Source organism: Bidens hawaiensis, unplaced genomic scaffold, assembly GCF_021521415.1.
Source record: "Bidens hawaiensis isolate Kalapana, Puna unplaced genomic scaffold, B.hawaiensis_p1.1 tig00040839_1, whole genome shotgun sequence".
NCBI lineage: Eukaryota > Viridiplantae > Streptophyta > Magnoliopsida > Asterales > Asteraceae > Bidens > Bidens hawaiensis.
The window spans coordinates 142,826-160,387 of record NW_027497229.1 but is presented as its reverse complement, the minus strand read 5'-3'; the positions used below and the strand labels follow the sequence as shown (position 1 = coordinate 160,387).

At 35.5% G+C, this 17,562-nt stretch overlaps 1 protein-coding gene across 2 annotated transcripts; it reads right to left on the bottom strand.

The window, feature by feature from the left end:
- Window positions 1–400: 400 nt before the first annotated feature.
- Window positions 401–10,447, bottom strand: LOC143592479 (E3 ubiquitin-protein ligase RKP-like). 2 transcript variants are annotated; one of them, XM_077072384.1, is made up of 11 exons: window positions 10,373–10,447; window positions 8,097–9,614; window positions 6,603–7,424; window positions 6,346–6,506; window positions 4,497–4,635; window positions 4,334–4,417; window positions 3,140–3,421; window positions 2,745–2,876; window positions 2,468–2,664; window positions 1,486–1,690; window positions 401–859 (listed from the first exon to the last, which is right to left on the bottom strand). In XM_077072384.1, the coding sequence occupies exons 2-11, from the start codon at window positions 9,552–9,554 to the stop codon at window positions 575–577; spliced, it is 3,765 nt and encodes a 1,254-aa protein (XP_076928499.1). In that variant the 5' UTR covers window positions 9,555–9,614; window positions 10,373–10,447; the 3' UTR covers window positions 401–574. The 2 variants fall into 2 exon arrangements, with proteins under 2 accessions (XP_076928499.1, XP_076928500.1); XM_077072385.1 differs by lacking the exon at window positions 10,373–10,447 and having other exon boundaries at window positions 8,097–9,790.
- Between the last annotated feature and the right edge of the window lie 7,115 nt (window positions 10,448–17,562).

The window sequence follows — 17,562 nt, the reverse complement described above, 5'->3', positions numbered from 1 at the left end:
GAAGCCTCTAAACGGACACGGCCAAACAACCTCCTCAATAGCCCCGGTCATACCACCCCCGACCCACAAAACACCCCGGTAGCCAAGTACCACACCAAGAAAAATAATAATAAAACAAAACTCGAGTTGAGTTTGAGGAATGAACACCCGAACCAAAGAGAAAGGAGGAGAGCAACCACCCGTTGCCCTCCCCTCCTCAAAACACCAAAAACAAAGATTATTTCATTGAGACGTTTTGTCAAACACCTGGCGGGCAAACTATTCTAAAATCAAATATTAAAGTCGTTATTAAGTTCAAATGGGTCAAAGACGCGTGACTTATGGCTGGACGAGGGTCGCCGGAGCCGCTGTAGCTTCACCGGATTATGTGGATGGGAAAACGGGTTTGGCCGTGTACTGCAAATTTACAGACTATAATAGCCACCCACCCCCAACAAAATTCATAACCGTTCTGGTACCCGGCCGACACTTTCCATGTTTTAACAAAATAAGGATTATACCACAAGTATATTCTACGAATTTCCACTTTCTATAAATACCAACTCCTAACTTATCCATTTCTTTTGAATCATTTTTAACTAGTGTTTTCAACGACTTCACGTATGGTTGCATTGCAAAAGAAGCACCTTTCGCAGTTGACGAGATGGCGGTTGATGCAGCCAAAACATGAAACATGGTCGCATGGCATGAATTTGGCATCTGCTTCACGAGTGTAGCATATGCAACACATGTTATCATCACTTTCGGTTTCTTCTTTGTGCACCACCCTTTTCCCCAATGTTCTTGAGATAAGATGGCTAGAGAAATCTTCTAGTTGCCTCAGTTTTGCCGGATGAACATCCCCCTTAAAAGTGCCAGCCTGGCAAAGTAATTAAAAAGAACGTGAGAATATAATTATAACGATCAACAGACGAGTCAAAATGACCGGCTAATTTTTATAATTTAAATAGTGTTTTATGACATGACATAAATTGATTGTTTTTTTATGACAAGAAGTTAGGACAGTTTAATCAGCATCAAGTTTTATAGTTAAAACGTAGTTGTTTTATACACACTTTTTTTATTGTAAAATATAATTAGCACGCTAAAAAAGCAAGTTTAACATGCCATGTTTATGTTAATCCACACATACGTGCGTCCGACTAAGGTTCGTGTGCCTTAACATGATTTTCAGGCCCGTATCGTGTTCGACTCACCAACCAGCAAACACGATCCATTGAACACCCCTCAAAAGTGGTAATTTTGTGTGGGCTAATAATATGGGTAAAACAATTATTGGCAGAATTTTAACTATCTAAACGTAAACAGTGTGTCAAAACTCATTAATAATCCAAAATTTTAAAAACATATATATAAACAAGATTTTATGCATTACAACTCGACTCAATTTTGATAACCAACTTTTATAATGCTAACCATTAAAGAAGCAAACACCTGTTTTATCGTGAGGTAGAAAAAAAGGGTGAGAAAGTGAAAAATACTAACCCAATTAAATTCTAATAGGTACTGAAAACCAGTTATAAGAGTATCGGAACAGTCCATGCTTGCAAAAGTCTCCAAAATATCATTCTGCTCTCTAGAGTCTGTTATAAGACTAGCATCCAACAAATTCAAGATGATACCAACTAAAGGCGCCAAAATCATGCCTCTGTTGACTTTTTCTGGAATTTGATCAGGTCTTCTAAGTGTCCTGCAAAACCACAGCTTGTTTCCTTTAGTTGGCCATTTTGGAGTTTAACCATTTGACCCATTGAAGATAAAAGATAACCCGAAGCAACCCGTTTACAAGTAAAAGGGTTAAACTTTTAACACCATTTAAGACTATAAAACACTAAAAATAGGCCTGCAAACGGACCAAGCGTTCAGTTAACTGTTTGTAAACTGTTCGGCGGGAAGTTCGTTTATGTAATAAGCGAACAAGCATGAACAGAAACGTTTGTTCATTTAGTTAAACGAACGAACATGAAAACATTTGTCATGCGTTCATTTATGTTCTTGAACACTTGTTCATTTAAATTCATTTAAATTCGTTTATGTTCATTGGTTTACATTTGTTTAAGAACATTAGTTTATACATCTATTTAAATTTTGTTAGTCCATTACAATTTAGTCTGGTTTTACTGATTTTTAGGCCAAACAGGTTGATGTTCACGTTTACTTATAATTGATGTTTGATCAGCTATATTCGTGAACCGTTCATTTATACTATTAATGAACGAACATAAACGAAAAGGAACAACTTAATTTTCTTAACGAGCAAGCACAAACATGAACACGTTCGTTTAATTATTTATATTCGGTCATTTGCTTGCTTAAAGCTAAACAAATGAACACAAACATGGTTTATTCGGTTCATTAACAGGCCTAACTACAATCTATTATTGAACATCCAAACAGAGACCAAAAGTGAAATAACTTTATTACCTGAAGAAATAAATGCAAGTCAACCATTTAAAAAAAAACTTACAAGTCTGAGAATTCCATGTCAGCAACCAAAGTCAAATGATTGAGAACAAAAACAACCAACTCCACTAATCTTTTCAAGTTTGTATCTGCACCCGACAAAAAAGCCTGAGGAATTTCACATGTGCAAAACTCCAGTACTCTTGCTAGATTGCTTGAAAGATCAAATACAATACTGCATTTCCTCTGCTGAAATTCTATCTGCAAAAAAAAATGTGCATTTATTAAAAAAAATAATAAGAGAGAAGAAAATTGCACTTAATTGAAAAATATTATCATACCTCGTCTTTTTCTTGCAATTCTCTGACGGAAACTGAGAATTCTGTCATTGCCCAGCTAAGGGTATTAAAAAGACGGTTGAGAAATGCTGAAAATAATTCTTCGTCTTTGAGACAAGCCTCGCGTAACAATTTCTGCCAATAATCAAGCATAGATGTTAGAATCAACATTATTATATTTTTATAATGCTTTAGGTATTTTGGTAATTTTACACCCACTTAACAGACCAGGATAACGTCCATTTACAAAACCAATGCTGGTAGGTTTGTGCAAACAGATGGATTAAAGTTACAAATTTTAAATAAGTCGCAATATGGCCAAACCCCAGGGACTATCCGTGTAACATGCACTTTTTAAGACATCTATAATCTATTACAAAACAATGTAATTACTTCACCTGAAAAATACTAGAAGTAGATGAAGAGACTGCATGCTTTGAAACTCCAAACCCGCAGCCTTTGGATAACCTTATAAGTATATTTGTTACAGGAACCCACGATCTACTATCAAACGCTGATAATAATGATGTTGGCAGACTACTAGTTGCTGCTCGGTTGCTCTCAAAAGCAGCCAAAAACTCCTTGTATTGAACCAATACAGAAACCGATTGCAAAAGTAAATCTTTTAATTCTGCACTTGTTATTCTCGGGTCACTAAAATGGGTAACAACAAAAGTAACCTGAAGAAACACATAATCAAAAACATTCATTAATGTGGAATTACAAAGTTATTAAATAAAGATGAGTTAATTACACATAGTCCTTGTGGCTTGACCCAAGTAACACCATTGTGACAATAACGGGCATTAGCCAAACGAACGTTAATTATTAACACACTTCCCTCATATGTAGGTTTGAAAACGAAATGGACGTTCAGTGAATCGTTCATTTTGTTCCAACAATTTAATAAACGAGCCAACATGAACTCAAACTTTTGTTCATTTAATTAAACGAATGAACACAAACAAATGTTTTGTTCGTTCATTTATATTTGTGAACGCTCGTTTATGGCCGTTCATATATGTTCATTATTGGATACTTATGTATTAGACTTCAACTGGTGTTCGTTTATGATTGTTTATGTTAGTACATACTTGTCCATTAATGTTCACTTAGAATGCTAACAAACGAACACGAACAAGTTCATTTTCTTAACAAACGCACATGAACAAGAAGAACTGTTCTTTAAGTTGTTCGTGTTCGATTACAGTTATATGAACAGACATGAACATGCCCCCGTTCGTGTTGTTTATAGACATATATACACGTGTAAAAACGTGAGAGTATTTCTGTCATTACCCACATATTATTTTCTCTCTGTTATAAGTAGAATGAAATTAGAGACGAGAGGGGCAAAATAAACATATATATTCATAGTATTTGGATAATCACAGATATACCCTCACACTTTTTGCGCATGAGAGTATTTTCTGTTGATAACTAGCGTCCGTTTGGCTTAATACCCAATATTGTTACAAAAATAAAAGCATGAAACCTGAACATGCAGCTTTTAAGCATTAGACTCCAAAGGTTTCACTGCAGGGACTATTTATGTAATTAGCTCATGATAAGTTACAAAAGGGAGAACATACAAATGAATTAAGCCCTTGTTTTATATACATTCCTGCAGGGACAAATGGAGGGTCACTTTTTCTCAGCACGTGAAAACAATCAACCTAAAAGGAATATCAAAGTTATGATTTTATAGCATTTGTAATTAAGAAAAAGAAAAGTAAAGTGAGGGTTGATGTTTACCAGAGTTTCCAAATAAAACTCAGGAATGTAACTGAAAACGAAATCCATTTTGCTAAGGACCAGAAGCAATTCCACAATCCATATGCATAGTGCATACATTCCTCTTTGTTTCCATCTGGCAAAAAGAGAGAGACGGTACCTATAATATAAACAGTCAAATTAAGTTAAGAGTTGCATACATGCATATGCTATTATAAGAGATTAAGAGATGATTTCATATATCTGCTTCAAAACTAAGTATGATGTTACATTTAATGAACAAAAAAATCATAATATCAAATATACTCATTTTCAAATTATGACATTTATACCATCCCTTATAGCTCGTTTAGCTTTATTATCCGAACAAACAATCGAACACGAACACCTAAATGATTGAGGATTTCTTGTTCATGTACTTTCATTAAGAAAGCTAGTGTGTTTGTTCTCGTTTGTTGATAGTATAAACGAACGGCTCACGAACATAAACAATCACAAACGAACAAACATGACTGAACATAGATGGATCAAAATCAAGCCAAGACCAGTTAAAAGTAAACGTGAACATCAATCTGTTGCACCTAAAAAGTTGATAAAACTAGACTAAATTGTAAGATGTGATGTTTTAGTTTCATAAAACATGACTAAATTGTAATGGGCTAAATATTATAAATGCATGTATAAACAAATGCAAAAGAATGAACTGAACGTAAACTAACGAATATAAATGAGCATAAACGAGCACAAATGAACAAAGAAGACATGTCTTCCCGTTCTTTCTTTTAACTAAGCGAGAAAAAAAAAGATAAGCTCGTGTTTGTTCATTTATTAAATAAACAAATATAAACTTACAGCCTGCCAAACGGGACAACCGGTTCACTGGACGTTTGGCTCATTTACAAGCCCAGTAAAAGGAAAGTAAAGGGTACATTGGTCAAATCATAATTTGTATTGACATGGGTGCACATGAAATTAGTACTTGGATAGATATGTCATAGAATCTAGAATCTGGACTCAAACAAACGATTTAATCACTAAAACATAATAACCCATTTCGAGATGGGAGGTCTCCAATTACCCGATTCGAGATGGGAAGTCTCCAATATAAGGTTAAAGAAAACCTAATACTTAGATAATAATAAACATTGACATCCTCCTCACTAGAACAATAGATATAAGTAAGCACTAGTAGAATAATAACTTGCCCTAAACTTAAGCAACCCTTTATTAATAGAATAATTTCATGCCTAAATTTCAGCCACTCGTTAACCCCATATCCCCTCTTTTAATAACTGATTTGACCAAGATATGGGGCCGTATCAATATGTTTGATATATCTTTTTTTGGTGGGTAAATAGATTTTATGCCTGTTTTAGGGGGGGCATATATGAAATTTCCCGAATGCAACTTTTTAGGGACCCATGAAATTTCCCATAATTTTTTTTTGAACGGCCAACAAACATAGAATGCCTAGGTACTCCGTACGGGGTGACCCAATGGCTAAAGGCCACCGCCAGCTGGTCCAACCCAACCGTACTAGTGGTAAAACCCGGATGCCCATCGAACTGGAGACCAGTCTTCCTTCATTGAGCCACCCATATCCCCCACAAAATGTTGTAAGTGGGAATTGAACTTGGGTCTCCATTGAGAAACCCAAGCTACCTACCACTACACCACATTGGAAAGGACAATGAAATTTCCCATAACAAATACAAGATATAAATAGCTATAATCATATTTTTCAATATATATATATATATATATATATATTAGACTTTAATTTTCTGTTCACATTTTACATACTGATCAAAGAAAATTAGAGCTAAGATATAAAATGACTGCAAACTTTATAAATAATATAAGCATTTACCAAGCACAATGGCGCACAGAATCAATAACCTCGTCACGGTAGATAATTCGGGCCTCTTTAAATCGCCTTAACTGTTCACCACTACCTCGTTCTCTTAGTTGTCTCTCCGTTTCTTCCAGCTGTGCAATTGAATGTGACTGGTGGGTCACGTAATCAGATGCCTGCAGTCAAAACAACTCATGTCAAACAAATAAAGCATCTGCATACATAAATAGTCAACAAAAAATTGTATTGAAAAATATACAAACAAATTTGACCTGCTTAAAGTTTGGTGCAACGCCCAAATGATACAACAAAAGCATAGCATCCAGAAGCTCCTCTTCTACTAATGTTGAAGAAGATGAAGTGCTCTCTAATGCTACAACTCTCATTTGCTGCACAGAGCGATAACCAAACTCAGAATCTGACTGGTCACTTGTACTAGGTTTATCTGCCATGTCAGCATTCAAATTGCCAGCACTGCACTCAGCTGCCACCTGCGCAGACCTCTCTGGAATGGAATTGCAATGACTCTGAGAAGCTTTAGTTGTATATCTAAACGGATTCTTAGAACTTCTTGCAAAATAAACATCCAAACTTAAACAACAACACGGTTTACGACTCCCAGCATGACTGATTCTAGATTCTTGATCCACATCATCTACACATCCTTCCTCCCACCTAACCAGTTCTGATTCAGGGTCCACATTTACAGGGTGTGAATTAGCTAGATGAGTGTAGGACCCACCGAGTCTTGGGATTTCAACTCGGTGAGGGTCGTTTTTGAGAATCAATGGAAGTGGGAAACTTTGTTGACCACCTCTGTGAAGAAACCCAATAGTGGTCCCAGCAGTTCGCGAACCGGTTATCCAGCCCATTGCAGATTCTTCTGATAAGAAATGAAGTATAACTGTGAACAACGAAACAAGAACTGAGTTGCTTGATACGCCATCCGGTGGTATGTCACGATCTGCTCCCCTGTTTCTTAATATGATATTCTGTAAAAACGTTCTAAAGACCGAACCGGGTAACTGAGTAGGTGTGACAGGTGGAATGAATTGCATCACTAGACAACAAAGTTCCCGATGTTTCTCCTCGATCTGCAAACGTAGTGCATAATTATAAATGAACCGAACGAACACAAACAATTAAACGAACAAGGTTTTTTGTTCTTGTTCGTTCATTAAGAAAATGAGCATGTCCGTGTTCTTTTATGTTAGTTAAGAGTGTAAACGAACAGTTCACAAACATCAACGAATGACCATAACTGAAGATAGATGAACGAACATAACTGCTCTAAAAGACTAAAACTAATTAGAAGTAATCGTGAAGAACATTGTGTTGGCCCTAAAGTGTTATTAAAACTACACAAAGTTGTGGTAGCCAAAAATTTTAAAAGAATATCATAAAGGACGTACACTAACAGACATAAACGAATTTAAAAGAACAAACGTAAACTAATGTTCACAAACATAAATGAACGAACGAGACATGTGTTCATGTTTGTTCGTTTAACAAAATGAACCAACTTTCTTGTTCATGTTCTTCGTTGACCTTCCCGCCAAAAGGTTCACAAAGTGTTCATTATACGTTCAGTACGTTTGCAGGCCTATGCATAAGTGATGGACTCATAAATTGTGAAATTATTACAAAAAAGAACTTCACTCATTAGCATTTTAAATCTTGTACTTATATTAAGGGTTTTCTCTTCATCTTCGACTAGCAAAAAACAAAAAATAACAGAACAACAAATGGAGAGCACAGAACCGAACCTTATCAATTGCTTCGGTCAAAGTTCTAGTGGTCAACATCATGCTACTTTGATGACATATATCTTCACATGAGCCAGGCCACCATACATCAGGTATCATACACTGAAGATCTTCTTTATTTGGACATCTTTGAGTCAAAAACCCTTCAAACAAAACCTCAAAGTCCGACATCTTCCACCAAACAACCATCAAATCTTCGCGTCTTAAAATGTGACACGCCAATGCAAGATACGAATATGAACCCGTATACGGACTATCTGTTAACACAATAGAAGCAGTCTTACAGTAATAAGAGAGTGCAGATAGAAGATGTTCAAACATCGTAGTGGACTCCGCGAACGTGAGTAAGACGTCAAGAACCTTATCCAAACTTTCATAATCATGAGGCGCTTGATCCTTGAAAACACCCATTAGAAAAGACATAAGCGGGCCCCAACTTATGTATTCTACATTCTCCACATTTGCATCAAGAGAAGAGAATAACGCCATGCAAATCCCATGTGAAACAGGATTATATAACTCGTTAACAGGCATAAACCGTTTTAATCTTCTTAGTTTTTCCATATTCAATAGCTTTGAAAAGCAATGAAGTAAATGAACAGCTAATTGATTATTTGAAGGTGGGATTTGAATTGGGTGAAAGTCTTCGACTGGGTATCTAAACGGGCGGGCCCCAAAGTTTAATTCGCACCGTTCACCTTGGGAGAGTGAAATAGCAGGATAATAGCCTAGCCCAGGTACCATTTTCCTTATTCCTTTAAATGCGACACCGAGCGAAACACCATTTCTATAATATGAAATCACATCAGTTTCTAAATCTATGCAGCACCCAATGACATCACCAATGACCCATGACTGACCATACGGTTGAGCACTAAAGTTCCATTTAAAGGCACGTTTCCCATCAAACGCATATGAATCATCACCATAACCGACACCTGAGTGTTCCGTAAACGGGCAGGAGATAGTGGCCCACCCTAGCTGCTGTAAACCATAGGTTTCTAGGATTACTTCATACATCCATTTACCTTTCCATACGCATGCATTTGCGCGTGCAGAACTGAATACTGCATGGCTTTCAACTAGTGAAGGCGATTTTATTATTAATAATTCACCACACACGCTTGATTCTTCAAGTTTAACGGTGTAAGGTCTAGAGCCATCAACAGTGGCAGATACTCCTTTTGATGTATCAGTTGTTAATAAGTTCTTGTGATGGTTTAAGTAATCGTTCTTTATAATAGAACAGATTACACTAGCATCAATTTGACACGTCAGTGGATTGATTGTCTTGAATGGAAGGTCAAATATGTGTTCAAGAGTTCTTTCAAGTGACTGTTCACCAAAATCACTACAATACGAGATAAGACGGTTTTTCTGACTACTTTCTTTCCTATCTTCTTGGGCATTTAATATTAGGGCTAAACCAGAAGCAAGCCGGTTTATGTGATCAGCCATGAAGAATAACCGATTTAAAAAAAAAAAAACTTAGAAGACAAATCATCCAATTTCTTCACCCTGAAAATTACAGAATAGTAATCAGCAAACAGAATTCGACTTTCACGAACTCACCATACGCATAGAACTTATGTTGGTTATAATAAGGGGAGTTTGAGAACATGAACAGTAGGGCTGGGCTGTAAACGAACCAAGCGTCTGGCGGGAAGTTCATTTATGTTCGTTCAGCAACACGAACAGAGACCATGTTCATTCAGTCGTGTTCGTATAGGTCCGTTTATCTTTGTTAATGTCTGTTTACTAAAGGTTTCTTATATTTGGTAATGACTTTTCTAACCTTATGATATATATAGATTTAAGCAAAACTATCAACCATAGAAAACTATACGAGTATTATGTGATTAACATATTATATATATGAATGTTAAAAAAAACACCAAGACAAACTTGGAAGCGGACCGAACCGTTAACACGGACCATTTTAATTACCATTAGCTGCTTGTCCAGTAAAAGCTTAACCGTGAAAAATCATTTACAGCCCTAATGAATAACAGGTTTATTTATAAATTGAAGTAAACAAATAAGAAACTAACGGAATCTGTGATGAATAAACTGATTAAAAATTCAGCAGTAAGATATCACTCGGCAAACCGTAACCCTAAATCAAATGAAACACTTACACGTAGTATTTCCAATTAATTAATCGAAAACTGAAGAATCGGAAATCAGAGTTTAATTGAATTATTAGGGTTTGGAATTGTGCCAGAGCAGAAGAATTTGGGAATGAATTGCAGCTTGTGAATTAGAATTAGAATTACCGACACGTGGCGGTTGTATTAACCGAGATCAGGCGGCGGCTTGAGCCAGGTCACCGTTGTTGTCCCCTCTGTGTCCGATATAAATAATAATTAGCTTTTTGTCGGTAATAATTACATTTTCATTTTGATTTTGGAAACACGTGTTTCTTATGACCCCTGTAATATAATATCATATCATATCATTTCTTTTTTTCTTTTCGTTTTATTTTAACAACTATATATACCGCAATCTACACTTTCCTCCAAACACACAATTTACCAAAAGTTTTTCAATGAAAAAACAAGAGTGTATTTTGTTCTTAAAACAAAATAATTTCGTTTCCGTTTTTAAGATTTTCATACTTTTGTTTATTTTCTTGACGAGTGCTCTTTATGGTAAACACGTACATGATTTGGAGGAGCGATTCGATATGACCCCGAGACAAAAGACAGTTTTAGCTTGTCTCAAGGGGGCTCATGCCCAGGATTTTTTGACTGTTGTGCCCATTGAAGGTCTTGGGCAACGGATGTCGGCAGTTGAATACAGAGTCATCCTTAAATACCGGCTTATGATTCCCCTTTTCCCTCCAGATGAATTATGCCCCATTTGTAAAAAAGCTTGTTTGGATAGATTCGGTGAGCATGCCCTCCACTGTAAGGAATTGCTGGGATTCAAGTATCGTCATGACTGGGTTAGAGATGTGTTATGGGATGTGCTTAGACGTGCCAGGATCTCAGCCAAGAAAGAGGCACCTGTTAACTTTTTGACTGATCCGCGTGAGGGAAGATCTACTCTGCGTCCTGCGGATGTTCTTGTGTTTGGCTGGGCAGGGGGTAAGCATGCGTGTGTTGACCTCACTGGGGTGTCCCCGTTGGTGGGGCTGAGAGACAATGGCTTCGTACCGGGACAGATGGTTTTGAGAGCGGAGTCTAGGAAGGTTGCTAAGCATGAGACATCGTGTTTGGAGAATCAGAACGTGTTCATTCCATTTGCCTTCGACACTTTTGGATCCCTAGCTCCCGAGGCGGTTTGCTTCTTGGAGCGGGTGCAGAAGGTGGTCCACAGTGACTCGCAGAGGCCAAGGAACCAAGGATTTATATTTAATAGAATAGACTTTGCGATTCAAAAGGGGATAGCGGCGCAGCTTGTTGCTCGCTTACCCATTATCCAGATATAGTTAGGTTTGTGTTATATATAAAAGGATCAATATTTATTTTCTTTAAACTAAAAGTATTTAATTTCTCAAGATATTATTTATCTAACTTATATTCAAATTAATTTTACTTCATATTAATCAATGGGCAATTTGGTATGAGTATTATGTGATTTTGTGGTCTATGACATTTTTTTGTGTTTGTTTTAGTTTCAAAATCTTCTTTTTAAGTTTTTCTTTTTACCTTTTTTCTATCTCTGAGATCTTTGGTATTGATTGGTAACTTGGTTATCCACTTCAAGATAACATGATCATCAAGTTTGTGTACTTGAACTTTGTAGTACTGGTAGAACTTGGAATAACGAATATATGGATCCTGTAACATACGCTTGTAAGTTTCGTTGAGTTAACCTAAAGGTCATTGTGGCTTACACTTAGAGAAACTTTGTTGAACTAATCATTAGGTTAGTTTGAAAAGCATGGTAGGATGCATGCCAACTTGACGTGACTTACCAGTATTCTTGTCGATCTCTATGGTTAATGTAAATGTTCCAATATTTGCTTAAGGAAACGTGTCAAGCTAAACTAGCACATGATCAACTTCAAACTTGACATATCACTAAGTTAATATTTCTAAGTATATCTATTACATTTTTATCATCAAACATGTACGTATGCTTGATATCAAACTTGTTTCTCTTAAATTACATTGATATCAAACTTGACCCATTGCCCTCAAATTTACCATCGACTGACATCCATATATGAAATGACGATTAAGGAATAACAACTCCCTCTTCTTGGTGAATTTGTGAAAACCGGTATTCAAGGTGTGTTTGGGATTGCTTATTTAAGAGAAAAAGGACTTTTTGTTAAAAGGACATATTAACTTATGAATTAAAAAAAAATTGGATTAGCTTATGTGTTGGGGAAAACCGAAATAACTAAAAATGACACTCTTTTTTAAAAGGAGTGTAATGGGTTTTAAGTGTTGGGGACAACCAAAATAACTAAAAATCAAACCAATTAAGTTAGTAAGTTACATATTCATAACTTTTCAAAATGCCTTTATTTTGTCTTATTCATAAGTTAAAATCCATAAGGCCTTATGGTTTGTCAAACATCTTATCGGCAGCTCCGTCTTATCTTTTCAAAAAGTTTATAAGTTATAAATTGATGAAAATAAGGAACATCAACCACCCACTCAACATATTTAACAAATCATAAACCTAACATAGCAAAACTTTAGAACAACAAGGTATTCAAATAACAAAAACCTATTGTAAAATTTAAGGCACGAGTCAAGCACAAGGATCACTAATTCACTCCTCATGCCCACCTACACATGGACTAACATTGGAGGCACATAAAATGCCTTTTACTACTTCCACTAAGGGCATGCCACATGTGATGGTTAATAAAACACAAAAAGAATGCCGGTTTTAATTCATAAGTGTTGTTTCTATTAGCTTTGGCTATAACATTGTTAGCTACGAGTCACTAAAAGTGGCTCATGTGCAATCTTGTTAGTAGCCACTACCACCACACATTACCTTTTGGGAATATATTTTAGGGTTATTTGGGCCTAACATGATCTTATCACTTGGGAACATGCTTGTTTGGGTTGAAATAGAGAAAGGTTCATTCACTCAATTCATATGATTTTTGGATTAATTGTATCTAGAGATGCTTTTTAAAAGTCTTATTGATAAAAGGGATTTTTTTTTATTTTACCAAATCATATATAGAAAATAGCTTTAAAAAACCCATAACGATGCCAATCTATTGCTTTAAATAGGTTAACAAATATATAACTAACTATTTACACCACTCTTTTTTTTAATATACATAAATTCCATCTTTATCTTAGGTTAACAAATATATAACTAACTATTTACACCACTCTTTTTTTTAATATACATAAATTCCATCTTTATCTTGCACTTACAAAGATTTACACTTAGAGTCTCAAATTTTTGAGGGAACAATACGATCATACCAATAGATCATAGATTACACCTCTCCCATTATATATTTTCATAATTATTATTAATAAGCGTATTATGCGATTCTCATGATTTCATATGAATATATGGTTCCGTATTAAACGTGTGATATATTTGTGAACGGATTAAATGTATTATATAGAACATTCTTTTACAAGATATGGTATATATAATAAAACTAAAATAATTAATGTAGTTGAAAAAGAAACGTGTTAACTTTATAGTAGAGGATGTGTCTCCATGTGATCTCTTGGAAAGAAGAATAAAAAATATTCCCTTTTTATTCGTTTATTAAATCTTTTAAGAAAAAAAGAAAAGATATAATCGTAATATTATACATTTTTTTTATGTTTGTAAACTATTTGGTCTAATACATTTTATATAAACTGCTTATATAGATATATAAAAGATAAGATCCCCCCTTTTAAATAAAAGAGTTGGCTTTGTTTGGTAGTATATGATAATGAAATGAAAAAATCAAAGACATGAAAATATAATTGAAGACAAAGAAATAAAAGAATAATTGCAATTAACACTAAGAAAAACAAGAGCATAAGTTTATAAATTTAATCACGTAACAAATATGAGTGTTTATGGTTCGATTAAAACCTTAAAATCGTTTAAACCGGTCATTGGTTTGACTTCTTTTTTTCTTTTTTTTTTTTTACTTTCAGTTAGTTGGTCGGTTTCAAAATTTTCAAAACGTAGTGAACGATTGATTTGCGATTTATACCGGCAACCGATCATATGAACCAGACCAGACTGTAAATGTTGAATGCATTTTAATCATTTTTATTATTAATTATTAGATATGTTTTGTTATATATATTAGATATAGTTAAAATGTAATTGAAGATAATCTTTTTAATACAAATAACTTGGCTATACAACTTTAAATTAACCTAATTGCAGTATGATTCTTTTTGTGATCTTTGTTGTTATTATTTTGCGTCTTAGATCTTCCATCAATATTTTCCATTTATGTGGCTAAAATTATCATTTTTTATTTATGATCCTCTCAAGTATCATATTATGTTGGTGTTTAGTTAAAATTGATGGTACATTTAAATTTATAATTATTTTAAGGAAAATTGGTTTTAAATAATCCAAACTATGGCCTATTGGTAAATATCCATCCCAACTTTACACTTGTCTGCTGGCAGTACCAACTACTTATGCATTTGTTTTTAACGGGTCGCGACTAACGGATGTTAACTCCGTTAGTCTTTGTCTGACGTGGCGATCCCAGTTGTCAAAAATCAGATTACGTGGACGTCCACGTGGCGGCTGACTGTGTATTAAAGTTTATGCATAAAATTAATATAAGTATTCTTATCTCTCTCTCTCCCCCCCTCCATCATAATGGGCCACCACCAACACCACCACCCACACCATCTGTGACCGCCACCACCTACACCATCTGTGACCGCCACCACCTCCATCACAATCGGCCACCACCAAAAGGAGATCGGAAAACCATCACAATCGGCCACCACCACCCATACCCAGTTTCCGAGCACCCTAATTCAACCTTCACGGAGCCCTAATCAGATTTCAAAGACCGGAGTTCAACCTTCACGAAGCCTTAGTCGGATTTTGAAGACCCAATTCAATGTTCATAAGCCCTAATCTGATTTTGAAGCTCTAAATCATAAACACCCAAATCTCCATGTTCTGGTCACCAAACCCTAACCGGACGATTTTGAAGCTCTAAATCATAAACAACCATAACCGGACGATTTTGAAGCTCTAAATCATAAACAACCAAACCCTTGCTGCAGGGTTGGATTTTCCCGACGATTTCTCTACCGGAGATGGGGATTGGTGGTATACAAGTTAAGATTTTGTGGTACAACTCTTATGGTGCGGTAAGAGAGGTTGATGGTGGCAGGTGGTGCGATGGCGGTGGTCCGGTGGCAAATGGTGGTGACATGTGGGGCGGGTGATGGTGGATGAAGATGAAGAGAGATAGAGAGAGATGGGGGGGGGGGGTGGGGGAGAGAGAGTAAATCTCTCTATATATACATATATTTTAAATACACGGTCAGCCGCCACGTGGACGTCCACGTAATCTGATTTTTGACAGTTGGGATCGCCACGTCAGACAAAGACTAACGGAGTTAACATCCGTTAGTCGCGGCCCGTTAAAAACAAATGCATAAGTAGTTGGTACTGCCAGCAGGCAAGTGTAAAGTTGGGATGTATATTTACCAATAGACCATAGTTTGGATTATTTAAAACCAATTTTCCTTATTTTAAACAAGATTTTTTTAATAAAGTTTAAACTGTGAAACCAAACTGGAACCAGGCCTTGGTAACGATTCAGTTTCAACTTTTAATGGTTGAGTTTGGTTTTGATCGACAAAATATCCGTATAAACGGTTGGGCTCACAAGTGTAACTTAAAAACCATCAAAACTCACATTGAATACCAATACGTAACATATTAATTTATTTAAATTGAAAAAAATTATAACAATATCATATTCAAATTAAAGAGAATAAAATGCTCGTTTTTATGATGTAATTCTTTTATAAAAATATTAACGTATGAAAAGGCTATAGTCGTTTAAAAATAATGGGTGAGAAGTTAGTTTAAAATTTAAATTAAAAACATAATATGGTTAAAGATGATGGACCAAACTTGTAAGTTGAATGGAATCATGGATTGTGTTTAAAACACAAGTTTACTCTTACTAGCATATTTACCTTATGCATTAGCATTTGTAAAACTCTTAAAATTAATTGTCTTAATTTACCCTTGTCTTATGTATTATATTTTTATAAAAATATTAACGTATGAAAAGGCTATAGTCGTTAAAAATCATGGGTGAGAAGTTAGTTTAAAATTTAAATTAAAAACATAATATGGTTAAAGATGACGAACCAAACTTGTAAGTTGAATGGAATCATGGATTGTGTTTAAAAGACAAGTTTACTCTTACTAGCATATGTACCTTAGTCGAGATTTGTATACTACTAACATTTTTATGTTTCGTAGGTTCCGGGATTTGATCGTGATTAAAAAGGGCGAAAAACGAGCCGAAACGGAGATCCGGAACGCGTCAGGAAGGAGCCAGAACAGAGAACCGGTCAGACCGGGCCGGTCTGACTGGCCCTTTGGTGGAGCATGCCGCGCCGTGCGACCGGGGAGGTCAAAGCCCGTCGCGCGGCGCCTAGGCAAAGCTGGAGGATTTTAATTTCGTTTTTATCACTTGTTGGGCCTTATTTTGGGTATTTAAACATCTTTAACTTAAACCTGAACATAACCTGAAGCCACCAGACGAAATTGGGAGTTCTTGAAGCCATCTTTCGAGTTTCGTGGTGATTTTTAAGGCAAGAGGACAACCGGTGAAGATCTACATGTTCACGTTTGAAGTTTTACGGGTTTTATCATCCTTGATTCTTCGTTCTTTTGATTTTCACCATGTTTTCAGTATTACTTGTTTTGTTTGATTTAGACTTTATGATGCTAGGCTAAATTCCATAAACTACCTAGGTCGTGATGAACCATTGTTCGGTTTGATTTTTATTTGGATTTCGTTTCGTTATGGATTTTATGTTCTAAGTAAACTGTTGAGTTTTGATTTAATTGATGCGTTTGATTGCTTGGTTTTGTTTACTTGAATTTATTGTTTCACATTGCCCTTGTTGATTGTTTCATAGGATAGGGTTTTGTTAGGTCATTTACTGTGGGTTCTTGACTAGTTTGTGATTAATATTGATTAAAATCATAGAAACAATAAAATCAATTAAACGGATAAAAGTGAGCTGCTAGTCTAAAAAGCTGTAAGGTGATATGCTATTTATAGATCTTTGCTTGTCGGGATTGCTAGATTTAGTTCTTCGTAAGGAGTCTGTCTAGGTTTGATTGTCAGCTTAGTCTATTAAGTTAATTGAGTCTGCTTTGCTATCTTTGAATTTCGCGCTGTAAGGTAGGTTTTCGTCATAAAAGATACTTAGACATAAGCGATTAAATAACCGTAAGGAAGTTTAATATAAAACTGGTGAATCTAAAACTTGATAGATATCCATAGGCGTCTGTTTGGGTT